This window comes from Danio rerio, chromosome 7 (genome assembly GCF_052040795.2).
Source record: "Danio rerio strain M-AB ecotype USA chromosome 7, GRCz13ab, whole genome shotgun sequence".
NCBI lineage: Eukaryota > Metazoa > Chordata > Actinopteri > Cypriniformes > Danionidae > Danio > Danio rerio.
The window spans coordinates 50,554,977-50,582,500 of record NC_141027.1 but is presented as its reverse complement, the minus strand read 5'-3'; the positions used below and the strand labels follow the sequence as shown (position 1 = coordinate 50,582,500).

At 35.5% G+C, this 27,524-nt stretch overlaps 2 protein-coding genes across 8 annotated transcripts in view; both read right to left on the bottom strand.

Annotated features, from left to right (window-relative positions):
* Window positions 1-5,562, bottom strand: part of si:ch211-210p4.6 — a 16,641-nt gene extending 11,079 nt beyond the window's left edge. For both annotated transcript variants that reach the window (XM_087261800.1, XM_087261801.1), the window contains exons 1-2: window positions 5,449-5,562; window positions 3,394-4,273 (exon numbers count right to left, since the gene is read on the bottom strand). In XM_087261800.1, the coding sequence (XP_087117926.1) occupies window positions 3,394-4,273; window positions 5,449-5,464 (896 nt within the window). In that variant the 5' untranslated portion in view covers window positions 5,465-5,562. The remainder of the gene's footprint in view (window positions 1-3,393; window positions 4,274-5,448) is intronic.
* A 5,296-nt stretch (window positions 5,563-10,858) lies between these two features.
* Window positions 10,859-27,524, bottom strand: part of rassf7b (Ras association domain family member 7b) — a 36,283-nt gene continuing 19,617 nt past the window's right edge. For 2 of the 6 annotated variants that reach the window (NM_197942.1, XM_087258882.1), the window contains 5 exon segments: window positions 10,859-11,153; window positions 12,344-12,451; window positions 14,183-14,339; window positions 19,392-20,275; window positions 20,365-20,511. In NM_197942.1, the coding sequence (NP_922933.1) occupies window positions 11,122-11,153; window positions 12,344-12,451; window positions 14,183-14,339; window positions 19,392-20,275; window positions 20,365-20,467 (1,284 nt within the window). In that variant the 5' untranslated portion in view covers window positions 20,468-20,511 and the 3' untranslated portion in view covers window positions 10,859-11,121. 6 annotated transcript variants of the gene reach the window in all.

Below are 27,524 nucleotides of genomic sequence, written 5' to 3'. Positions count from 1 at the left end.
CCTTTATTCATCAAGGGTCATCACAGCGGAATGAACCGCCAACTTATCCAGCATATGTTTTACGCAGCAGATGCAACCCATCACTGGGAAACACCCATACTTTTTCACACACATACACTTAGGCCAATTTGGCCTATTCAATTCACCTTTAGAGCATGTCTTTGTACTGTGGGGGAAACCAGAGCACCCAGAGGAAGCCCACGCAAACACGGGGAGAGCATGCAAACTCCACACAGAAATGCCAACTGACCTAGCCTGGATTTGAACCAGCGACCTTCTTGCTACTCTATGAGGCGATCGTGCTATTCATTGCGCCACCATGACACCAAGCTGATGATTTTTTTCTAGTTTGTTTTTGGTTCTGTGTTTGGGTGTGTTACCAAATGCAGTTTAATTCGAAAGGTTGTGCAATCGACTGTGTGCAAGCTCTAACATGCACATATAAAAACTAAGTAAATCTTGGCATTTAAAAAAAAATTTACACCAGTTTTTCAGTTGCTAAAGTGACCCGAGTGCATTTAATCTTCAAATAAAGGGGATTTTCTTTTACCTAAAAAAGTTAATGTGTAGGTTCCTGTGAAGTGCTTTGAAAGGGCCATTTTTATTCAGTGTTTGACGGAATTTTAACTGAAACAGGAAGAGAGGGTGATATATAGAGTAGCTCCTCCTCTTTAAAAAAAAAAAAACAGCCAATGGCATTTAGTTTTTAGGCTATCACAGCTCTGCCAGTAAGAGTAACTCATAATTATTAGCCCCCCTAAAGGATTTGCCCCTTGTTTATTTTTTCACCAATTTCTGTTTAATGGAGAGAAGTTTTTTTCAACACATTTCTAAGCATAATATTTTTAATAACTCATTTCTAATAACTGATTTATTTTATCTAAGCCATAATGACAGTAAATAATATCTGACTAGATATTTTTCAAGACACTTCTATACAGCTTAAAGTGACATTTAAAGGCTTAATTAGGTTTATTAGGTTAACTAGGCAGGTTAGGGTAATTAGGCAAGTTATTGTATATCGAGAGAAAAAAAAAAATAAATTATATATATATATATATATATATATATATATATATATATATATATATATATATATATATATATATATATAGCTTAAAGGGGCTAATAATTTTAACCTTAAATGGATTTTTTAAAATTTTAAAAACTGCTTTTATTCCAGCCAAAATAAAACAAATAAGACTTTTTCCAGAAGAAAAAAAAATATTATTAGACATACTGTGAACATTTCCTTGCTGTACATCATTTGGGAAATATTTAAATAAGAAAAAAATAATATTGACTTCAACTATATATCAGGTTTATATCTTCTAAACTTGAATTTTGACGCTGTTTTGTAGCACACTAGCATTCAAATACCCTTAAAACTAACACACTGATTCTTACATCTAAAAAAAAAATTTCTTTTTTTTCATGCGACCTTTAATATTATTTCATTGGCCTAAAACATATTGGACATGTAAACCCAGAGTATAACAATGTCCCATTTTTTATAGAAATTATAGGTGATCTTTTTTAACACTTTGTTGTGTTCTCAGAAAAAAAAAAATAGTGGTTTGCGAAACAGCTGATATCTTGCTTAATTATATCCTATTATAATAAGCTGTTGAATGCTTGATTCTAATTGGATGTAAATAAATGCAACATTCTGTGCAATTATTTCCAGTGAACCACCACACTAAAGGTTATCCAGGCAGGTTTAGACCAAATTACAGTTTCATATCTCTACATCAAATGATTTCAGTAATTTCACAGCCTACAACTGTCAACAATTGCATAAAATCAAAACACAACCGAAGGCTTTGGATGACATGTGCCGGACAAAAACCTGTCAAATGTCTTGAAATACAATAACTGAACAATGTCTTTAAGTGTAGTATCCGTTGTATTATAGGGTTGAGTCGATAGAAGATGCCATCGTTCATCACCTATGGCGGATAGAGATCACGATGCTGAGCTGGCATCGTGATCCTCAAAGACCAAACAAAGATTATTCAGGTCAGGTAGGTGAAACTGTAGGCGACAAAAAATTAATTCTTTATAAATTAATTAATTATTTATAAGCCACCTAAGATGACGATGCCATCGTCCATCACAATGTTTTACATTAGACATCATACGATGCCAAATTGGTCAACATCACCCAACCCTAAAGTATATACACACTAATTGACTACAATTTGTTTATTACTACAAAATAATGCATACCTGAATGCACCACCTAAGGTGTGCATTATTCATTCAATTATTTTCCTTAGGCGTAGTCTCTATTTCAGAGGTGGACAAAGCAGAATGAATCAACTATTGCAGAATATGTTTTACTTAGCGGATGCCCTTCCAGCTGCAACCCAGTATTGGGAAACATCCATACACACTAAACACTATAACCAATTTAGTTTATTCAATAAACCTGTAGCACATGTCTTTGGACTGTGGGGAAAGCTGGAGCACCCAGAGGAAAGCATAAAAATATTACATGTTTATAAATGAAAGATAACTTTTTTTGTGTAAGCACGAAATCATTTTACAGCAATGTGGTAATAAAAGTCTTAAATGACCCAGCGACTAACTAATTGTACATTACTGTAACACGTTTTATTCGAGAACATTTGAACTGGTTTCAGTTCTTAGTTCTTTCATTTTCATTTAATTTAAAATAGAAATAAATCCTGTTTGTTATCTAACCTATTATTTTTATGCAGTCAAGTTGTATGTTAATTAGCTACGAAGAAAAGAAAATCATTTATTTTTGGCATGCTGATTTATGTGAAATCGTGAATATAGGTCTATATAATCACCTTGCAGTTTTAAATATTGTTGCTAGAATTGTTTTTTATGTATGGGCGATATATACGGCATCACCAACAGTGATTGCGGTCATGACCATGTGTTGCACTGTAAGTTGTTATATTAAATATTATGACAGGCCTAGTGGCGTGGCTTTGCAATTATTTAAAATGTCATAATGGAAGTCAATAGGGCAAAAAACATAACAAAAGGGTAGTGCTCAGAGTGTCTTGCTGAGTTTTTGAAAAATGTTCAAACCATTTTCACAAAATATGTGTCAAAATAAGACGTCACACAAAAATCATTCCATTTGCTGAAACACAGAGGAAGTTGTGGCCAAATTAACACTAAAAATCACCCCATGGTGGATCAAAACATTCCCAGCAGTACACAAGGGTTAAAACACTGACGTAGATGGGATCCCTCCTTCAATGCAAACATTACTCATCTAAATGTTTGGAAAATCAAAAGCCCAGACTAAAGGTTGTAGCACAAACTATTGATAAGTAATAAGTAACAGTTCATCGACGATTGCTAGGAAATTCTCTTTAAAATATATTGTACTGCAAGAAAAATCGACTTTACCTGGAAAGGTTGATGGCTAGTATGACAAAGGCTTGAGGAGTGATGAATACATGATGTGTGATGTAGTATTCCTCTTGTCCAGCGAAGTCCCAAAATAAAAAACGGATGCTATCACTGCCATCTCTCACTGTAAATTCACTGATCTCAATCCCTACAGTACGATCGGCCTCTGCCACTTGCACAGGGCAGCCCTCCTTCAGACTGCGGCACAGAGTGGATTTACCTGCCATGGAGTTGCCCAGAAACATGGTCTTCACAGTGTAGACATCTGGGGCATTTGCCTCAAGCATAGCAAAGTAATTCTGAATATCTTTCAATCCTCCAGCACAGACTTCTCCAGGCGGCTTTCTCAGAGGATTGCCATTAGCTTTAAACACATTCAAGCTACTGTTTTGAAAAAGCCTGTCTGGTAGCTCTGCCAGCTGATTCCTCTCAATATACAGCTCTTTTAGGCGCGAGAGTCCCACAAGAGGATACAGATCTTTCAGGCAGTTGTTGGACAGGTTCAGATAGGTTAGATCTTGGCATCTGCTAATGTCACTGGGTAGCTTTTCAAGCCGATTGGTGCTCAACTTTAGGAAATTCAGTTTTTCCAAAGACGGGAAGACATTTTCTGGGATAGTTTTGATATTGTTCTGATTCAAATAAAGTGTCTTGAGTTGGCGTAATGCTCTAATCTCCACAGGAAAGTCGGTGAACTCATTTCTGCTCAGGTTGAGCTCTTTGAGGTTTGTAAGTTGTGAGATATCAGTGATTTGCCTGAGTCGGTTTCGCTGTAGCTCCACCTTGACTGCATCGGCACCTCTCTGGAGCAGCTGTCTGGGAAGAGCTTTGAGTTTCTTTCCTGAATAGTCATCTTCGTTTTGATTGTTTGGATTTCCTAAAGAAAAAAAAAAAACATACATAAGCAGATTACTTGGAGATTCTGAATGTTTCTCTGGATGCAGCTATGTCTTTGAGTTAAATGTTAATATGCCATGCAAAAAATGCCTTTTTTTTTTTGTCTTGTTTCTAGTCCAAATATCTAAAAACTCTTAAGTCAAGATGAATTTTCTAGACAAGCAAAATATTGTCTTGTTTTAAGTTCTTTAAAACAATCAAAATATTCTGGCAATGGGGTATGAAAAAATATTTTGTTTTTCCTTTTGACATAAGATTATTTTTCTTACCCCACTGGCTTGATATGAGAATGTTTAGACATTTGGACTGGAAACAGGACAAAAAAAATCTAAGTACACTGTAAAAAATGTTGGATTCCACACAATCTCTTCATGTCGTCTTAACAAAAATTGATTAAGTTAGCTCAGTGGTGTCCAAACCCAGTCCTGGAGGGCTGGTGTCCTGGAGAGTTTAGCTCCATCCCTAATCGAGCACACCTGAACCAGCTAATCAAACTGTTAGTAGATATACTAGAAATTTCCTGCAGGTGTTTTGAAGCAAGTTGGAGCTAAACTCAGCAGGACACCGGCCCTCCAGGACCGAGTTTAGAGATGCCTGAGTTAGATTATATATTTTTTTATTTATTATTGTGAATTAAACATAAAACAACCAAGTTGTCCCCCTTAAAAACTCAAGAATTGTGTTGTTTCAGCTCATTTATATAAACAGTTTGAACAGGCAGCAAAAAAAATTAATAAAACTAAATAAAAAATCATATTAAAAAGTCAGTGTAGGAAAAGCATTTTTTTGAAGTGAACATTTAATTTGATACTGTAACATTTCTAATTTCATAAACCTACTATTTAATGAAGCTTTTTTATTTCATTGATCAGTATTTTTTTGTATTTGTTGTTATTGAAAATCTGTATTAATGCAACAAATTTTACTTTTTGTTATTTTGACAAAGCTCGACTGACAAACGTGTTTGTTTTCCAGAAACAAATCTGTGTATGACTGTTTGTCAAGATAACAATTCAGTACGATGATACAGCAAAATCTGAAAGTCACATTCTCTGTAACGTTACACAAACTAGCATAACGTTCGCATTTCTTATGTAATACAACAACAGTCATACACATCTGTAGCGTTATCTTAAGATTAAATTGTAAACGTACCATTTATTTGGGCCATGTTGTTGAAAGAGGATAAAGAAACTCTTTTTCTCTTCTTCGGTAATCTACTTCCTCATGTCTCATAGACCAATCTAGAATGGACTTTTATGTACTTTCATTTTCTTGAAAATGTAGCTGTATCTTTTTCGGTTTCTGTCACGTGATTTTCACAAACCAGTCCTTCAAAAAAGGCGCGACAGTGCCATCATGTGGCTAAAATGTTAAATAATGTATGAACAACAGCAGAAGTCATATTTTTTTCATTCATTCATTCATTCATTCATTTTCTTTTCGGCTTAGTCCCTTTATTAATCTGGGGCCGCCACAGCGGAATGAACCGGCAACTTATCAAGCCTATGTTTTTACACAGCGGATGCTCTTCCAGCTGCAACCTAATCCTGAGATTTTTTTTAAAGTACATTAAAGATCAGATTTGATTGTTTCATATGGTAAATTCTACCAGAAATGAACATTTTTACTTGAGGGACAAAATCATGGAGTCATGGAGGACATTTTAAACTAAGGATTTATTATTATTATTGAATAAAATACATTTTTTCATATTTTCATATTTTCATATCACCCCTAAAATATCTGGCCCTGTCACAGACAAACATATATTTGTTAGAATAATTTTCCTATTTATTTGATGCAAATATAATTTTACTATTGGGCACATGTCCCTGAATATTGTAATTCCTGTAAGAAATTTACACAGACACACACACACAGTTAAACAGATTAATTCATCAATATTTCTTCGTGTAGTAAATTTTTTTTTATAATGACAGAGCTGACCGTGGAGTGACTTTTGGATTTATTTTTTGATACAGAAAAAAGTATTTTTTGTGCTCTTCGTTTAAGTTTTGAGAAGCATTGCTATTTTAAATTATAATTATATAATTTTACTGTTAATTTGTCGATGGTAAATTTCAGCCAAAGACAGCATAACAATTTTATTATATTATAATACAACTGACGACTTATATAACCATACATATACATAACATACACAAATTTGATTTTATTTAACAATACATTTATCAACTAATCACAATTAAAATTAACAATAAACAACAAAAATGGCAAAAACACAGATATGAGTACCACATCCTATTCCAGCTCAGCAATAACAGGGTAACACTATGTACATTTCCTAAGTAGTGATGTAGATATTTCTATGGTATCACCTTGTTATTACCAAGCTGTAATATGAAATACTGTGATGTTAGATGTTTCCAACCTGGCACATATTTTACCCCTTTTACAAGATGTAAAATAAGCCTTTGGTGTCTCCAGAATGTGTCTGTAAAGTTTCAGCTCAAAATGCCCATCAGATTATTTATTATAGCCTCCAGATTCTGCCTATTTTAGTGTCTGAGTATACTGTAGCTGTTTTTGTAGCCTGTGGCTTTAAATGCAAATTAGCTGCTTCTCCCCACCCACCGTTCCCATGTGCCTATCTGCTTCTCGTCATGCGTTACATCGTCAGATAAACAGCAGTCAGAGACAGACTCAAATAAAGCTGAAATACTGCTCATTAGTGGAGTTTATTTAAACCCAGGCCCGGATTGGCTAATTGGGAGGACCGAGAGAATTCCCGGTGGGCCGGTCTGTATTTTGGGCCGGTGTCCTAGCTGCTTGCACTCTCAGCAGTCGGACTTTTTTCATTTATTTATTCATTTGACCATAACCTCACTCTTTTTATACATTATTTTGCCGCTTTGCTCACTCTTTTTATTTATTTTCTCACAGCCCTATGAGCAAAATGCAGCCTGCAGGTTAATAATGATCATTCGACCCCAAACAGCGGCACCTTAGTGAAAATAAGAATTTGAATAATTAATATTAATGAATATTACACCTGCTCATAAAAAAAATCTGATGATTCACTACATTATTAAATCTGACATAACTTGATCAGAAATCTGAAAAGGGGAGAAAAAGATTAAACCATCAATAGAAAGTAATACTGTGGTTTAATGAGTCATGCACCAGTGGTCACCACGTTGTGTTACGACGCCACCGACCCAGGTTTGAACCTCACCTAACTAGTTATTTATTTATTTATTTTTCATTTTTATTGTTAAGACATAAAATACTGTTAGGGTTGTTGAATATTTAAAGTTCTAAAGCAGCTGTTTTCTTTAAAAAAACGTGGTAGTGTCATTAGAAACTGAATTGGAAATAATGTTATTTTAATATTGTCTGTCATGAACTGAGGTGGGCAGGTCTAAGGCTTGAAACTCCAGGGTCCCACTCCGGCCCTGTTTAAGCCTTTCTGAAAGGATGAACCACCCAGCTATACAGAGTCCAGACAGCCTATAACAAGCTGTCTGTAAACACACACACACACAAGCACCAAGCATACACACACAGACAGCACAAATATCTCTCTCTCTCATTCACGCACACACACACACACACGCACACACACACAGCAACAAACAAGCTAAACGCAGCATCACGCTGTCTCATTCACACACATACTCGTGCTCGCTCACTCGGGAGTCGGGAGCAATATTGTTAGACCGCCCGCTCACGTCCAAAATTAAACCAGTTACCGACCGCTCCCACGCTTTATTCGGAAATTATGCAGACCTCTACATTGGTCCTCAAAATCACTGGGATTTGGGTCCTGTTTTAACATCAGTGAACTCTAAAAAAGAGACTGATTGTGTTTCTATCACCCCTATATGACAGTGGACACACTATCAAACAGTTCTGTCCAAACAGCTTACAAAAGTTGATTTTCATCATAGGTGCCCTTTAAAGGTTGTGGCCCTGGAACTGGCCTTTCTCTTGATCCATTTTTTCAGCAACCTCAAAAGCAGAAGCTTTGTTTGGAAAGCAGAAAAAGCTTCATATTTACAGTATCTTGTCTATTTGGTCAAATAATCATTTACTAGGGCATGCAAAAATTATATGGTTGTGACAGGACTGTCAGGCCCAAATCACACAAAAATGTGACATAGGATGTGTCACAAACAAGATATACCGCTCCTCTCTGAAGGGCAATTTGGAGAGAAAACAATGGTCACCAAATTGAACTGCTCAAAACTGCTCAATTTGAAGGGCCCTTGGAAATGAAGAATTGAAGGACACTTTAGGCCATGATCTGTTGAGCATGGAAGTTGTTTGTTGTCACACACTGCCTTCAGTTTGGAAGGGCTCATACTTTAATCTCTTCAGAGGGACCCTTCGAAGGGATTAGAGCAATGGTCACCAAACTCGTTCCTGGAGGGCCGGTGTCCTGCAGATTTTAGCTCCAACCCTAATCAAACACACCTGAACAAGCTAATCAAGGTCTTACTAGGTATACTTGAAACATCCAGGTTGGAGCTAAACCCTGCAGGGACACTGGCCCTCCAGGACCGAGATTGGTGACCCCTGGATTAGAGCATAGGGATGAGCCCTTCCGAATGGATCCCAGACTGTGAGCCATTATTCAGCCTGCCAGCATGATTTTTTAGCATACAATCAAGATATTTCTATAACCCTTTTAAACATGTTTTGGATTTAAAAATGTTCATTATTTTTTGTTGGATGTTTCACTAATATAAGGCCTCACCCTTATCTCATCCCTTTCCTACATCATCATCAACAACAACAACAACAACAAAAACAACCATAAAACATGCATAATACTGCAGTATGTGTTTCAGTTGACTGTAATGGTTCTGCTGCTATATTTGCAACTGACTGCTGATGATGATTGATAATATCAACTGGTAATGATATTAATTAGGGGGCATTTACAAAGCGCAGATCTGATTGCAGTCTACGCACAATAGGATCAAAATGAACATTGAAAGGATTTTACTAAAACAAACTACGATTTAAAATAAGCTGAGTCAAAACAATTCTTGAGATTTGTTTGGGACAACTTAATGTTCACTCCACTTAAATTTGTTAAGTTAACTTGATCCATTTGTGTTAGTACAACATGGTGTAGAATCCTGCATTTTTTTAGTAGAACAAATTGTGAATGGTTTCTGTGCTACATTTTAGAAAGGACTCCCCTTATATTACTGTTTTTAGCTGCATGTTCACGCTCTTATATTCACACAGTGTAGTGTCTGTCTATCTACAGCACAGGTGTCAAACTCAGTTCCAAAAGGGCCGCAGCTCTGCACAGTTTAGTTCCAACCCTAATTAAACACACCTGATCAAACTAATTGAGTCCTTCAGGCTTGTTTGAAACCTACAGGTAAGTGTGTTGGAGCAGGGTTGGAACTAAACTGTGCAGGGCTTCGGCCCTCCAGGAATTGAGTTTGACACCTCTGACTACAGTATACTGACAAAAGCAAGTACATAGGCTACTTACATTTTACATTTATGCATTTGGCATAAATGTTGGGTTTCAGGGCAAGCATAAATGATTGTAGTTGCAAAAAGCTATGCTTTACTGTTTGAGTACAGCATAAATACCAACATTCTGTATGGGGTCACGTTGGCGCAATGGGTAGCAAGATCACCATACAGCAAGAAGGTCACTGGTTCAAGCATCGGTAGGGTCAGTTGGCATTTCTGTGTGGAGTTCGCTTGTTCACTTTGTGTTGGTGTGGGCTTCCTCTGGGTGCTCCAGTTTCCCTCCAGTCCAAAGACATATACCTGTAGCGCTCTAAGAGAACTGAATAAGCTAAACTGGCCGTAGTGTATGAGTGTGAATGAGTGTTTATGGATGTTTCCCAATGATGAGTTGCAACTGGAAGGGTGCATAAAACATAAGCTGGCGGTTCATTCCACTGTGACAACCCCAGATTAATAAAAGGACTAAGCCGAAAAGAATGAATGAATGTATGGGGTGTAATAGCTTTGTAATGTAGTCATGCATCAGGTTGTGTATTCTATGTGGTAGTGTTGTATACACTCAATGATATCTGTATTTAATTTCTATGTTTTGTGAATCAGAAGAGTTTGCCATTTATTTACGGTTGTGTATTACATTATGGGACTTTGATCTCTGTTCTGAAAATTATTGCCATTTTAGTAGTTTGAAATAATAAAATGTATAAAAAATAATATCTAGAGAAAATAAGTCTGTAAATTAACAGAAAAAGTACAGTCAGTTTATTACAAGGTTTTTGTTGCTTATTATACAACACCAACCCAGACAATATATCACTTTAAATTATTAAAAATGTTCAAAAAAGTCTCTTTTTCTAACTTTTCAAGGTTAAAAGTTGTTGTAAGATACATTGAGGTCCTGTAATGCAATTCAAAAGCATAAATAAACAGGAAAAAATAAAAACAAGTATAGAAAATTTGCTAAATATGTTTTTTTTATGTTATGTTATGTTATGTTATGTCTGTTATCTTAGTGCATTCATTGTGTGAAAATGAAAATCAATAAAAAGTATATCTATATAAAAGCAAATACATTTAGAGTGGGAAATCAACAAGACACAAATTTCTCAATCATATCTTTTTTATTTCAGAATGTTTTTAGCTAATGAAATATATACGCAGGTTGTTAAAATACAATAAAAAATCTATTTAATAATTACAAAGACAGCACTGTATTTACATCAATGTATTATACTTTCACGAATGCATTTCACAGAGTATCATACAAAAGAATATACAATTAAAATAGTCAGAAAAAAAAATCATAATGAAGTAGACATAATATAAAGTGAACAGTGAATAATTCCTTGTGTCGCAGTCCGGAATTTATCGCCATGATGTCTCTCTTGATGACAGGACTGCAAGACACACACACACACACACAATGGAATGAGGCTCTGGCCTTTATGGAGAATGATCCTAATACATGTTTTTAAATACACATGGGATGAAGGTGAGTGCGTGAGAGAAAAAGGTGTGGAAAGTGTAAACAAAGGAAAGAAAACACCCAAAAAAGGATTTTGTTAAGCCACTTATTTAGAATGAGTTAAAACAACACAACTCTTGAGATTTGTTTTATGTTGAATCCACTTAGATTTGTTAAATGAACTATTATCCATATATTGATTTGTGTTGAGACAACATGAATGAATTGTGTGGAACCTGAATTTTTACAATGAAGGCAGCATAAATGCTCAAAATAAATGTAAAAATCCAAAATGAAACAAAAGGTGCTCAGTGGTAGCTTTAATAATTCCTTTGGGTAAGGGATTCATCTGAATAAACAGCAAAAATCAATCCAAGACACTTAAAAAATGTGGAAAAAACTATTAAAAAGCCTTTATTGACATGTAAATAAAGGTTTTTACAATTTTTTCCCCATATTTTTAGAGTGCCTAGGATTGATTTTTGCTGTTTAAATGTAAAAATGTTTCATTTTTCACAGTCTGACCTTTATTCTGTTGCAACATTTCTATGCACAATCTGAAGAGAATCCACTCTAAGCAGTTTCATAGAAATACATGAGATTGTTAACTACTTTATTTCATTCTAACAACAACATTTGTGCCAGACAGGAACTATAAGGCAAAGCACATAGGTAGCTAATGATTTAGCTAAGCCTTGTGTGAAACAAAAAAAACCCAAGGCAATGCATGTTTCAGCAAAATCTGAAGGTGATTTCTTTTCATTTATTGCCTAACTATTACTATTACTATTAATTATTGTCACTATTAGCCGCAAGGCATTACTTTTTGTCTGATTATAGGAAACAACATAAGGCAAAGTGAGCATGCCTTTTTTTTTTTTTTTTTTGCTCATAGAACAAATGAATAATAGTGAATGTCAACATTCTGTTTCACTGGCAGTAGAGTTAAACTGATAAGCAATTACAGTGCATTCCCCAGGACAAAAAGCAACCAGAGAGCAGAGCAGAGTGTAGTAAAATGATAGAGCATTCTGGGAAGCAGAAAGAGGTAGAAGTGGACAAGCAGGAGTTTTAGGCCAGGAGAGGGCAGCGGTGTTCAAGCTGCGTGTCACACATACACACCCTCTGGATGAAGACTGGACACCAGCGGGTTCTGGAGGCTGCGCGGGTTTCCTAGGATTTGCTTGGCAGTAGTGCGAGGGTTAAACTCCAAGATGGAGGAAGTTGAATCTGTTATAAACACACAAAAAAAGTTGCGAACTCATGTAAGCCAAAGTTGCTTTTGTAAAAGTAAACACACAATCTGATAAGAGATTAAAAGACACCTAGATTGTACTGTAAGTGGCCCCAAGATGAACAGATCGAAAGTAAAATATTTTCACTTTTACACGGGTGTATAATTAATTCAAAGGAATGAAAAGTTTGAGTTTCCTTCTTCTGCTAAACACAAAAGAATGTATTTTGAAGGGTGTTGAAAACTGGTAGCCATTGAATTCCATAGTATTTTTTTCTACTATGGGCGTCATGCATCAAACATTCTTCAAAATATCCTCTTTTGTGTTCCACTGAAAGAAACTTAGAAATCAATATTATTCGCCATCCTGTTAAGTTTTTTTCTTTTTTAAATATTTCCCAAATAATGTTTAACCGAGCGAGGAATTTTTCACATTATTTACTATAATATTTTTTTTCTTCTGGAGAAAGTCTTATTTGGTTTAATTGGGCTAGAATAAAAGCAGTTTTTAACTTTTAAAAAACATTTAAAGGTTAATATTAATAGCCGAAAAGATAATGAATGAATGAATGAATGAATGAATGAATGAATGAATGAATGAATGAATGAATGAATAAAGCATAGGAATAAGTTAACTTGTTCCAAACTTGTTTAAGTTTTTTTCTTCTGACAGACACAAAAGAAGATATTTTAAAGAACATTGGTAACCTGTAACCATATACTTCTTTAGTCCCCATTTAGCCCCTCTTAAATAGGCTTTACTCCTGAATTATGTCTACCCAAATGCAAAAGCTTCCCAAATCCACATGCAGAGGTATAAATACAAAAATTTGACATAATTTTATAAATAAAACCTTTAAATTTTCATAAAACACAGTTAAAAGAGATTAAAATAATTGTATATGTAGTCTGTGTTTTAATAAACCCTCCAAAAAAAGAGGCGCTGTTTTTTTTTTGCGAACTCAAATTTTGTCGTGTTCAGGTTCTGTGTGGTCTAGGATGCTGTAATCAATTTTGGTGGTTCCTGCACATGTCAGTAATCATAGGAAAAAAGTAAAAAAAAAATGTCTATGCAATTACAGTCTATGCAAAAGTTATTCTATTCCAACTGATGAAAGGACGGAACCACTTATGGGGGTAATGGGCTAGTACAGACCGTTAATATTTAAAGAATGTGGAAGTAAATGATGTCACGGACCCAGTACCGGGTATACGCAAAGTTTGGGTGTTAAGCGATATATTTTCTTCAATCGTCTACAGAACAAACCACTGTTATACAATGACTTGCCTAAACATCCTAACTTGTCGAATTTTCGAGTGAAATATTCTGTACTGGCATCATGGCAAAGATAACTTTTTAGTTTAGAAATGTGTTGAAAACATCTTTCAATAAAACAGAAATTGTGCTGAGTAAATGATACGAACATATTCTTTTTGGTGAACTAATATTTTTTCTTTTCGGGTGCATTAAAGATTATAAATGCACATACTTTTATATTTAAAAAAAAAGTTAAATAATGATCTTCAGGAAAATACAATTTATCATAAATACTGTAATACTCCATAACAATAAATCAATTCCACAAAAAAGTACCAACTAATTGGCATGTTATTTGATTTAGCTATTTTTAAATTTAGACAATATTCAGAAAACTTATATTAACCCCATGTAAAAGTATAAAAGCCTCTGGTTAGGAAATGTTTGAGAAAATTGTAATGTTCCACACCTTCATCACTCTGTCCGTCAGGCTTGAGGAGAGCAAAATCCATCTCCTCGGTTTGCTGACTGGATTGTGCTGGAGTGACTCCTGTTTGCTGGATGAATTGCTGCAGGTTACACTGACGCAGCTCCTTATTCAGATCCTCCAGTTCTTTACTTTTAGCCTACATGGGTGCATATGAGAGATTTAGTGTTAGATTTAGTGTTCAAAATTAATGTTTAATGTTCACTAGTATCTCTTACGTTGTAGTAAAACACTCGCATAGACTTAATCTCTACAACATAGCTCTCAGACTCCTGGAGGAACGCAGCTTTGCACAGTTTTGCTGCAACCTCACCAAAAACAGCGGATCTAAATAAACGAGTATGTGATCATCTTCATTAGTTGGAGTAGCTGTGTTTGATCAGGGTTGGAGCAAAACTGTGCAGAGCTGCGGCCCTCTAGGAATTGAGTTTGAGATGTATGCTCTACAATAAAGTTAAAACAGCCAAATGATATATATCTTACAAAAATAGTTCAGATAGTTCACTTGTTCCAAACTTGTTTAAATTTCTTTCTTAAGTTGGACACAAAAGAAGATATTTTGAAGAACGTTGGAAACCTGTAACCATTGACTTCTTTAGTATTAGTTTTTTCTATGGATGTCAATGGTTTTTATAGTTTTTCAAAATATCTTCTTTTGTGTTCAATAAAACAATGAAAAAACAATTGAAGACGACTAAAAGATGACATAATATTCATTTATTCTGTGGAAGTAATTGTTCATATATTACTTCCACGATCAGAAATAATTGTTAGATAAAGCCATCACTCTGTTTCATGCTTGACCTTTTTTTTTTTTTTTTTTTCAGAAAGCATTCACACCTGTAGCGGTGAGCATGTTTATTATAGTATTTCTCTGAACTGCTAGATGAGCTTTGTGTTTTTTCCATAGAATATTATATTTAGTCTAATATAGAAACTTGTAGATGTGACTTGTATTGTTTGTAATGACAACAACCTGTCAACAGATGCATATATAGCACCGCCCTTGGAAATGGGAGTGAGGCAACAATTTGAGCAATTGGTGTAGAGTACGATGGCCTGAGGTTCAGTTAGTCATGCGGATGGAACAATATGCTCTTGTGTGACTGCAGGTAATGTGCTGGTGTGAGGCAACTACTACTACAGAGAGGTTTTTATGGAGAAAAAAAATACTGTATAGTCACAAGTCACTGACTTGAGAACAGCTATAATCAATATATACTGTATGTACATTTTTACTAGCCACTTTAACTTAAACTGTATATGGTATATTTTATTTAATGGCAATAAAATTACAAAGCTAATGTTATGTTTTTTTGTTTTCCTTTGAACCAAAATATTTTAAAATTTTTTAAAAGGTGGTGGATTTAGAAATGTTTTACTATAGAAGATTAGAAACAGACAAAAGGCTTTTGTTTTGTTTGTTTGTTGGTTTATGTAAAGGACATATAATAAATAGAGCTTTAATTCCTTCATTAATTTTCTTGTTTTCTTAGTCCCTTTATTAATCCGGGGTCGCCACAGTGCAATGAACCGCCAATTTATCCAGCAAGTTTTTACGCAGCGGATGCCCTTCCAGCCACAACCCATCTCTGGGAAACATCCACACACACATTCACACACACACTTGTACACGACGGACAATTTAGCCTACCCAATTCACCTGTACCGCATGTCTTTGGACTGTGGGGGAAACCAGAGCATCCAGAGGAAACCCACGCGAAGGCAGGGAGAACATGCAAACTCCACACAGAAACGCCAACTGAGCCGAGGTTCGAACCAGCGACCCAGCAACCTTCTTGCTGTGAGGCGACAGCACTACCTACTGCGCCACTGCCTCGCCGTAGAGCTTTTACTTAGGTGTAAAAACACAGGGAGACTACTCTTTTGAAATTCTTCTCTTGTTGAGAAGTTTTTTAAGCCATCGTTATTAGACACTTGGGAAGATACAGTATTTGGTACATATTGTGTTTTCAATTCCACATTGGAAGTGACTCAGACTCTTGGCAACTGCAGATGTTGTTCATGTGGATCTTTTAACTGAGTTGCTCTCGAAAACACTGTTAGCATGAGATACAGACATGAAAATATGACTGTAATTATTATATATTTATGTATAAAACACATTTTTTTGTAATTCGATAATTTCATTCAACAAAATTGCAATCCCAGGAATTGTTAGAACTAATAAAAATGGTCACACTTTACAATAAGGTTTATTAGTTAATGTTAATTAATGCATTTACTAACATGAACAAACAATGAACAACACATCTACTACTGTATTTGTTCGTGCTAGTTAACGTTAGTTAATGAAAATAGAGTAGTTCATTGTTAGTTCATGTTAACTCATGGTGCATTAACTAATGTTAACAAGCATGGACTAGGATGTTAATAATGCATTAGTAAATGTTCAATTATGATTAATAAATGCTGTACATGTGTTGTTCATGATTAGATCATGTTAGTAAATGCATTAACTAATGAACCTTATTGTAAAGTGTCACCATAAAAATAAACTGTATATTGATTATTTAAGGCTTTGCAATTTGAAGTTGTAGTGATCAGAACTCACTCAAAATATGTGGACAAAATGCTATGGTGAAGAAATTAGGCCTAATTATCAGACATAAACAAAACTGTAAAAAGCTTCTATTAACAATTTTTTTTTTTTTTTTGTAAAAACAACCATCCAAAAACCATCATGAGCCATCTAAGGTTTGAATTTCCATCGTCACAATTATAGTTAAGTGATTAGTGTTTTCTGCATTCGTCGTTCCAATGAAAATTCACAAAACTGCGTCGCAAACATGTTTGGTTGCAATTACTCCTCTAGAGCTGCAGTTAGAAACATAGTTTCTGGTTGTGTTGTATTTGCAGTTATCCCCCTACATCCTATTCCTTTGAAACAATCCAACATCCACTTTAAATGATTGATTAAAAAAAGCTTAAAGTTATCTCATGAGTGATTTGCTTTGAAAGTTATGTTTTTACAGTTCAGTATTAGTGAATTTCAGATTGTGATCCCTTCGCAGTGCATTCCAAAAAAGTACATGCCATTTTGAATGCAACTGTGGCACCAAAAGCTAGCTTACGTGACCTATGAATTACAAGCACAGATCTATTACATCTACAAAGCTCATGAAAACAAAAAAATGACACCAAATATATAAAAAATGTTTTTTTACATCATTGTTTGACCATATATATGATTTATAGGCTACATGAGATTAGCCAACTTTCTAGCTACTGTAAGTAGTTTTATGTTTTAGAATAGAAATTTTCTACATATTATTAGTAAACGGAATAGACCCAATATGTGCCGTTTACATTAATATGGAAAACAAATGCATCAAATCAAAACAGGCTATTGGATTAAAAAATGTGTATGATTTATATATATATATATATATATATATATATATATATATATATATATATATATATATATATATATATATAAAACAATATACCATATTTTTCTTTCAGTGTTAAATTAATTTGAAAGGTGCTCCAATTACTCAAGTTAATTAATATTTTATAAGTAGCATTAGATTATCCAGACGGGTATAATGCTGCTGTGTCCGAACTCAGTCCTGATGGACCACAGTACTGCAGAGTTTAGTTTCAGCTAGCCTCAAAACACCTGTCTGGAAGTTTATATTAGACTTTAAAAGACCTTTAGCTGCTTGAGGTGGCTTTAATTAGGGTGGAATGAAGGACAGTGGTCCTCAAAAGGCAAGACTGGGCATCCCTGGTTTAATGGAGCAACCACTTTTACAGTATTAAAAGTATACAAAGTGTAAGTATTGATTTAACTAAGATTATACCTTAATTTATGCCATAAAACAGCTCTTCAGTGTATATTTGTGGAGTTCAGCAGACTGAACACAAGAAATAAACCAAAGAAGATTTATATATCTAGTCTCAGAGCCCCACCTACCAATTGCATTATCATCGTCACACACCAATGGGATTTCCAAGGTGTTTAACAGCCAAAGCAACTTTTGTAGTTGATGTTTGGATTGATTTTGATTGAAAATTTTGGTTAAGTATATTTGGTAAGGGTGAGGCAGTGGCGCAGTGGGTAGTGCTGTCGCCTCACAGCAAGAAGGTCGCTGAGTTGCTGGTTCAAGCCTCGGCTCAGTTGGCGTTTCTGTGTGGAGTTTGCATGTTCTCCCTGCGTTCGTGTGGGTTTCCTCCGAGTGCTCCGGTTTCCCCCACAGTCCAAAGACATGCGGTACTGGTGAATTGCGTAGGCTAAATTGTCCATAGTGTATGAGTGTGTGTGTGAATGAGTGTGTGGATGTTTCCCAGAGATGGGTTGCAGCTGGAAGGGCATCCACTGCGTAAAAACCTGCCGGATAAGTTGGCGGTTCATTCCGCTGTGGCGACCGTGGATTAATAAAGGGACTAAGCCGAATACTTGGTAAGTATATCAAGCCTTTAAAGGTCCTGTGAAGTGTTTTGAAATGTGCATTTTATTCAAATTTTGACATAATCTCACCTGAAACACAAGGAGAGAGTGTGACATAGAGTAGCTCCTACCGTTTAAAAAAAACACCAATTGCAATTAAAGTTGCAGATTCCGTCGTCACAATTATAGTTCAATGAGAAGAACTAAAGTTATAGTTAAATGAGAAGTGTCTTGAAGGGGGTGGAGCATGTCAGATACTAGAGAGCATTTGATTGGTCAGAAGATCTGATGAGAAACTAAATTATGAGGTGACGTAAAAACAAAAAGTTGATCCATTTAGTTGGAAGTGACAAACTGCAAGCTTTGGGTGATTATTTCATGTTTATATCTTATAAACGCTAATTTTGTCACTGTTTTAGAGCACAATAGCTTATAACATAGGTCTCATATTGGATTCCTAGAGGGCCGCAGCTCTGCACAGTTTTGCTCCAACCCTAATCAAACACAGCTGTTCCAACTAATCAGGTGTGAGTGTGAGTTGGAGCTGGTTGGAGCTAAACTATGCAAAGCTGCTGCTCTCCAGGAATTAAGTTTGAGACCACTGGCTTATAGACATCCTTAAAACGAACATATTGATTGATACATCTAAAAAAAAAACTTTTTTATTTTTAATTTCACAAGACCTTGATCTACCGTACACCTTGGTTGATTTATGCAGTTGTAAGAAATAAAAAAGTATGTTTGATTATGAGTAATAATTTCAGTAATACTGACCTGCAGTTCCTCTTCCGCCAGCCTTAGTGCCTTATCCACCTCTTCAAACGATGTCTGCAGCTCAGCCCCGTGGCGCTGATGGTTGACCAGTTGCTCTTTGGCTTTAACCACAGATTCTTCAACACTGGGCTTGACCAGAAGCATACCATTTCTCTTGGTTTCAATGAGCACCTGAATCTCTCGCTGTAGCTGCTCTGATTGGCTGTCTGTATCATGCAGCCTTCGGTTTTGTTTATCTAGGGCAATTTTGAGTTCATTTTTTTGCTGTAGGATGTCCTTTTCTTTTTGTACCTCGGACTGAAACTCATCTTCCCAAAACTTAGCATGGGCCAGCTCTGCCTCGCTCCGTCTAAAAGCCTGCTGTAAGCGGTCCATTTCTTCAAGGAGTTCAGGAGAAAGTGCTGGAGGAGGAGAGCGCTCCCAAACGCCCAGCTCCCTCTCGAATCCCTCCAGCTGCGCCTGTAAAGACTGCAGCTGCCCTTGTTGTCGAAGAATCTGCTGATAGAGAGCGTCTTTGGATGGAGCTGCTTGGGCAAGTGACGAAGAGGGCGATGGAGATGCACCTCGTGCTTGGAAGTCTTTAGGTGGCTTTTCAACCTGCTTCACACGAGTTCGGGGAGACGTGGAGGGGCCCAAGTTGAACGTAAGAGCTTTTTTGGGCTCTTTGTGTTTGATGGGAACTGGATCTGTAGGTTTATGTATTTTAGGGGCCCGACTTTGGTCTGGTGCTTCACTGGTCGTGGGGCCAGTGCGACGTAGAATGAATTGCACTTCATTGCCCAACTGGCCAAGTTTTGCAAGGGCCTCCAATGGACATTCATTGGCCATAAGCTGCCTTTCCTTATCCCGTAGTTTCTGGATGAGAACATAGCGACCAGTTTGCCCTGAAGAAGACATTACGAGTGTTAAATGTTAAAATACAGCTGGTCAAAAGGTAAAATAGAGAGAAAAACAGAGGTATTCTATAACGTACCTATAGCCTGGGCAAGAGCGATGACTACATCCTGACAAGATGTGTCTTCTGAGAGGCCACAGACGACACGGGGAATGCCATCCACCCACACCTTCAGCTCCATCACTGTGAGAAAGTCAGTAAGGGGTCTCTCTACATGACCATGCTCTGCTGAACAGACAGTGAAGGACAGTTACTTACTGTACAGTTTAAAGAAGTATTAATTATATATATATATATATATATATATATATATATATATATATATATATATATATATATATATATATATATATAAAACTATAAATAATTAACTAGATGGTAAAGTTAAAAAAAGACTTGTGCTGTCAGGAACTGATTAATGTGTTGTTAGAAGGGATAATAAAACAGATTATGACCTTTTGTTCTGTTATTGAGTGAGATATTTTATAATCATCACTTTTATGACTTTTAATAATCCTATTATTACACTTGACCTTTTATGTGAAATGGATTTGACACATTTAGAATTTAAAGGCTTAGTTCACCGAAACTAAATAATAAAAACATTTATTTTTACAATTTATTTTTACCATATTCTCACATGCTTCTGGGACATCTATTAAAAATAAATAGTAACCAAAATCTAAACCATTCAAAAACACTTCATGAAACTGAAGATTTAATCAAAGTCTTAACGTCTTAAGTCATAAAATCCATTTGAAATTAAAATTTACAATGTTTATTTTGCTAGTGCACATAGTTATTCTATTGACCTTAATGGCACAGCCATTGGACAGACGAGTCTTCGCTGAGGCCAGCTTCCAGCCTCCACCGCGGTGACTGAAGCTCTGCACAAGACTTTTGGCCAGCGGAGAAATTAAAATGGTTGTGCCCAACTGAGTCTGGTTCTCTCAAGATTTTTTTTCTTCACTCCTATCAGGTGAAGTTTTTTTTCCCTCTCCGCTGTCGCCACTGGCTCGCATGGTTCAGGATTGGTAGAGCTACACATCGATGAATTTGCTCTTCAGTGTTTGAACTCTCAATAATGACTTTAAATCACACTGAACTGAGCTAAACTGAACTGAACTGAACTTAAACACTAAAAACTGAACTACACTGTTCCAGTTACTATGACCATTTATGTGAAGCTGCTTTGACACAATCTACATTGTAAAAGCGCTATACAAATAAAGCTGAATTGAATTGAATTGGAATCTTTTTGACTCGAGACTTCTGGTCTCATTCACTTCCATTGATTTCAGCTCTTTATGCTGCTTGACTTTGCAAACTGCATTGATTATTACTAGTCATTTCTCCCATTGTCAACTAAATCGGAAGTTCTAAAACAATTTCAAAAACAAAGGCACTTCCACATTTCAGAATAAGGTTAACAATTGTAGGTGAACAATTAATCCATGCAGTTAATTCACTGGGAAAAAAAAATGTTTGTTTAGGTAATCTTTAATCAAAAATCTGACCATTTGCTTCCACATTTGTAGTGGCGCTTGCTCTCTGTTCTGTTGACATCAGTTTGATGACAACCACTAACCGCACTCCTCCTACTATTATCCTCCTCCTTTTTTTGCTACAAGGCAATGATGCGCAAAAAGAAATCCCCGGCCCCTACTCAATATTCAGTTTCAGTTGGAAGTATGTTAACAAACTGTAATAAAAGTCTCAGAAACTTCAGAAGCTCAGACCGTTCAAACAGACTTCACGAATATCTAAACTATGCTTGTCATATCTGAACATTGATCAATGCAAAACATAGAGGATCTAAAATATGTGAAAAGGAAGTTCTAATACAGTATGTCCGCTTTCATGAACAAGAACAAACTTCACTGTCTCCTGCAGATCAAACAAGCATGTTTGAGCTTCTCTTTACTTTATTTGAGGTCCTATGTATGTGCATTGATGTTACAGATATGTAACGTGTGCAATGATGTACAGTATGTAATGAAGCTTAAATTTTATATTTTTGTTATAAAATTATTGAGTTTTTGTGATTGTGTAAGACCTGGGTTAAACTGCTTGATGGATTTGTTTTACAATTTTTAATAAACACTTTAAAGCATAGATTTTTGTTCTTTGAACTTTCCAATGAGAGACCGAAATCTTTCAGGGCTCTTTAAAAACCTCTGTAATTATGCGTTGAGGATGAATGGAAGTCTTTAGTGTTTGAAACAACATTAGAGTGAGTAAATGATGACAAAAATCAATCAAAAAATCAATCAAGCAATTAATTTAGGATTGATGCATTTTTAAAGCGCACATATAATGAAAATCATCTTTTGTAAGCTGTTTGGACAGAACTGTGTGTAGGTAGAGTGTGTCCACAGTCATGCTGCTAGAAACCCAACAAGTCTCTTTTTTTAAATGATCTGACATTAAAATAGGATCCAAATCCCAGTGGTTTTGAGGCCCACCGTAACGTGACGTAGGTTTCCCCGCCCACTGAATTGATAGACAGACGCCATGTTTCTATAATACCATATAGTATAAACATGTCCACAGAACATTTTTTGCAAAGAAACTGAGATTAAAGTGTTTGTTACAACTCTCTGTGATTTTTATAAGTTTTATAAGTTTAAAACATTTTTAATGCAGAGCATGTTTGTAATAAAGAGAGTAAAATCGCTATGTAGTCTTTCCATGGTCGCAAAGTGCCATTAAAGTTGAATATATATATATGTGTGTGTGTGTGTATACTGCATGCGGCATTTGTGTGAGACTCATAATTTCAGAAAGGCTTGAATAAACTCCACTAATGAGCTGTATGTCAGCTTCATCTGAGGCCCCGTTTACACTAGTGCGTTTTAATTTTAAAATGGTGTTTTAGATCAAAAACGATCTGCGTCCACACTAGCATTTCACCTAGCGTTTCTGAACATATCTCCATCCACACTACGCCACCAAAAACGTATATCACGTGACCATTCGCGCACTCTGGGCAAGCGCGTTGTAGTATAAACAGGAAGCATGTGTCTCGCTCTGCATTTGGTTATTGTTTGTCAACAAACGCCGGTTGAACAATGAACGTGATGACAAAGAAAGCAAGAGAGGTATTTTTATGGACAGACGACGAGGTCGAGTTGTTACTAAACGTAACAAATTAATAACTGCACAATGGTGCCTAAAACAGATAATAGTGCAAACAACGCTCCCATTTCTGTGTCCGTGTTGTTGTTTACAGTGAAAACGGGTCTGTTGTCTTCCGGTAGCGTTAAAGCCATGTGTTATAGTCATGTGATCGGGGCTTAGCGAATAAGGGAAGGATACAAAAGCCCCAACCAGGTAGCGAATCTCAGCAGCCCCGCCTCCGTTTTCAGATGTCTCCGTTTTCCCCCATCCACACTGAGACAGAGCAGCAGCGTTTCAGAATGAAAATGGGCTCTCCAGCGTTTCCAAAATGCTCCATATTTGCCGCTCGAAAACTCCGGGGTAGTGTGGACGGTTGGCGTAACCGTGGCAAAACTTACGCGTTTTCAAACTAAAACGCATTAGTGTAAACGGGCCTGAGTCTGTCTCTGTCACTGACAGCTGTTTATCTGACGTAAAGCATGAGAAGCAGACAAGCATGTCGGAGCAGTGGGCAGGGAGAAGCAGCTCATTTGCATTTAAAGGCACAGGCTACAAAAACAGCTACAATGTAATCAGAAACCAAAATGGGCAAATTCTGGAGGCTATAGTATATTATCTGATGGTTATTTTGAGCTGGAACTTTAAAGACACATTTTGGAGACACCAAAGGCTTATCTTACATCTTGTAAAAGGGGTAAACTAGGTGCTCTTTAAAGAAGTTTAACTATCCCTACCACTAAACATCTACTATACCAAGCTCACCATAAACTAAAACACACTCACTGTTTTGCCATTAGATTATAAGGAATGCTGCTTTACAAGTCAGATAATGACAAAGTGTGCTGCAGATAAAACCAATGAATGCCATAATCAGTTCATTAAAACATTGTCACTGTTCAATGTTTTTGTGCTCCACTAGAGAGATGTGGTGTAAACGTTATGTAATTATGTAGATGTAAGAAGACTGTTCAAAAGAGGTACAACAGGATGATCACTTTAAACCTGACACCACATCTCTCTAGATGTTTATACAAACAAATTCTATCCAAGTCAATGGTTAAAGGTTCCTAAAAAAAACAACGTACTATTGTTTTGAACAAGTTAAGTGTGAGTACACAAAATTTTTAGGGACAGAATTTTCATTTTTGGGTGAACTATCCCTTTATGCACAATCAGGCACTAAATTAATGTCTCTCAGTGCAACTTATATGTCATTATGCCAGCAATGCAAGCTAAAAACCTTCAAACATCACACTGAGAAGTCATTTAAAATCATATATATATATATATATATATATATATATATATATATATATATATATATATATATATATATATATATATATATATATAGGCTGAGGCAACAGTCAAAATTGCTTCAGTCAGAATTTCCCCTCTTGTGCCTAATATGAAATTCATCAATCAATAATATTTTGTGCATAATTATTAAGTGTGTTTTAAAGAGGCACATGTTTAACACTGCTTCTGGCAAAAACAGACATTGGCTCTTTGTCTGCTTTCATTAAATATGCTCTCTGAACTAGTGTTGAAGTAGATTGTTTCTTATGTCCCCAACCTGCACATAATGCCTGACACCTCAGGCAATCATTAACCAACCTTCACATTCCTGTAAACCATGAAACTGTGCTCGCATGCTCAAAGAATGTGCGTACTGTACTCACAGCCACAACACTTCTGCCTTTCAGTCTAGATCATTCATTTGACAAAATAAGCAGAGATAAGGTGATAATGTTTAGATAAGTACTCCATCAGTCAGTTGATCCACAGAACATAGCTCAGGTTTTGTGGTTTGTTTTGTTTTTTAGGTCAAAGATTAAAATGGAGGGAAAAACAGATATGTTCTGTCAGTCAGCCTCCACAGAACATGCCTCAGGTTTTGTGGTTTTTATTTCATAATAATATAGCAACAGAGATGTTATGTCTTTGGCTTGATTAAGACACACCTTTGGAAAATGGAGTAATCATTGACTTATTATCTGCACTATGACCTTCGCAGATTTAACCTCAGTTCAGTGTTAACCTAAAATGGAGGAATGTTTTGTTTTACGTAAGCGTTAATACTGTTTTCACACAATAAAAATGCTAATTAGGAGGAAATTGATTTTTCCTGTAAAAATAAATATATGTGGTTTTCACAATGACTTTCTATCTTGTTTTAAAAATAAAAAGCTCCAAAATATCTGTAAAGTGTGATGGTGATATTCTGGCATTGAAACTGAGCATTGAAACGTTTGTCACTCTCTGTAACATTTTAACCTGAAAGAATAATTTAATGCAAAAATGTAAATTGCCTTTTTTTTTCTCGCACTTAGGCCATCCAAGATAGAGGTGACTAGGCATGGGATGATAACCGTTATCAAGGTATACTGCGGTTTGGAAAAAAATCAAGGTTTTAAAACCTATTTTCTGCTCTACCTTTCCTAAGGTATGTGTAAGATTTTTTATTTACATTTTTATTTTTTGTTTTTTTAAGACAACAGTATCTCTAGCACAAAAGATATCCAAAGATGCCATTTTAAATTGAAATTAAATTTTAAATTAAATTGTAAATAAATCTATGTGTTTGAAACTAATGAAGACAACAGAAGTCAATGATTGATTTGAATTATTTAGCCTGACATGGTAGATGCTCCAAAATACTTTAAATGTTTCTTAAAATAAAATATGTTGTGTTCAAAGGAAAAAAAACGTTGTAGTTTTTTACCCAGACATTTAAAAATATAAGACATTAAAAAATATTGTATTTTAGAGCAGTAATCACGATACCGTGATATTTTTTCCAAGGTTATCATACCATCAGAATCTTATGCTGGCCCATGCCTAGAGGGGACTTTCATTTTTTTTTTCAGTAGATTGCCGAAGAAGATTTTTTTTTTTAACAAATTGATTCAAATATGCAACTTTGTAAAATACTTGTAAATTCTCTGTTTCAGCTGATTTAAAAACAATTAAAGTACAGTTCCGAGAAACACAAAAATGTGTACTCTGTGAATTGGCCCTTACTGTAAATAAAGTGACTGCGTCATAACTCTCCTATAGCTGTATGCCCGTATTGTATGTGTTCTCATCCTTAACAGTACTGGAAACATGAGCTGTTCATTTTCCCTTATGAACAAGAAGTACCCTTTAGTTTATTTTATACATTTTTTTATAAATTACTTTTTTTCAAAGTCCACAAGTATTATTTTTGTATTTGTTTTCCACCAGCAGGACAAACATTAGTTAGCTTAGGGTATTTAAGTATACTTTTTTGTTTTTGTTTTACTTAAGCACTTAAAAGAAATTACAAGATCTGAGGATTAAAATTTCTTTGCCTCTTTTTCTTTTTTAGACTGCAGTACATTTCATTTTGACAGAAAGCTGTTCGCAGAATTGTCAATAAATATATATATATTTTTCTTTGATATTGTGTTTTTATTGTGTGTTTTATAATATCTTCATTTTATTCTTAAAGGGAGTCATACGGATATCTGAGAAGTGCAGATATAAGATTTACATGTAATTATAAATTATAAAAAATAAAAGATTTAATCAACTTAAACATTTAAGGCAACCAGCTGCACAGCTTTGACATAACTAAACTTCTGTTAAGCTGTGCCTACTCATTTATTACAGTTCACTCAACCTCTATTTTAAGCAAACTCATAATGACAAGTAAGATGTACTAAGGCTTGAAAGTAGTCTTGACTTAAACCAGCCATTAAAGTCAACTTAAAAAAATTATTTCGCACAACTTCAACCATTAAAGTTGAGTAAACTCAAAATATCTTTGTAGTTGGTTGTTTTAAAATTTGAACCCAACTTTTTCTTACAGTGTATATATCAATTGTTAATACATGGTGTTAATGCTGGTGTGCACCCTAAGACAAAACAAGGTGATTGGCTTATTTTAAGACATGTCAATGCAAGTTATTTTCAGTTAAGACACCTGAAACATGCATTTTAGGACTAGCCTTAAGCATTGTCACCAAACCTGCAGGAGTATGTAATATGATGTGAGTAAAATACCTAATAGGCCTCTCAACCAAAAGAGTGTAAACTACAATAAAAGTAATGTATAAAATGTGTAATTACACTTTATGTAATGTCAGTGAATA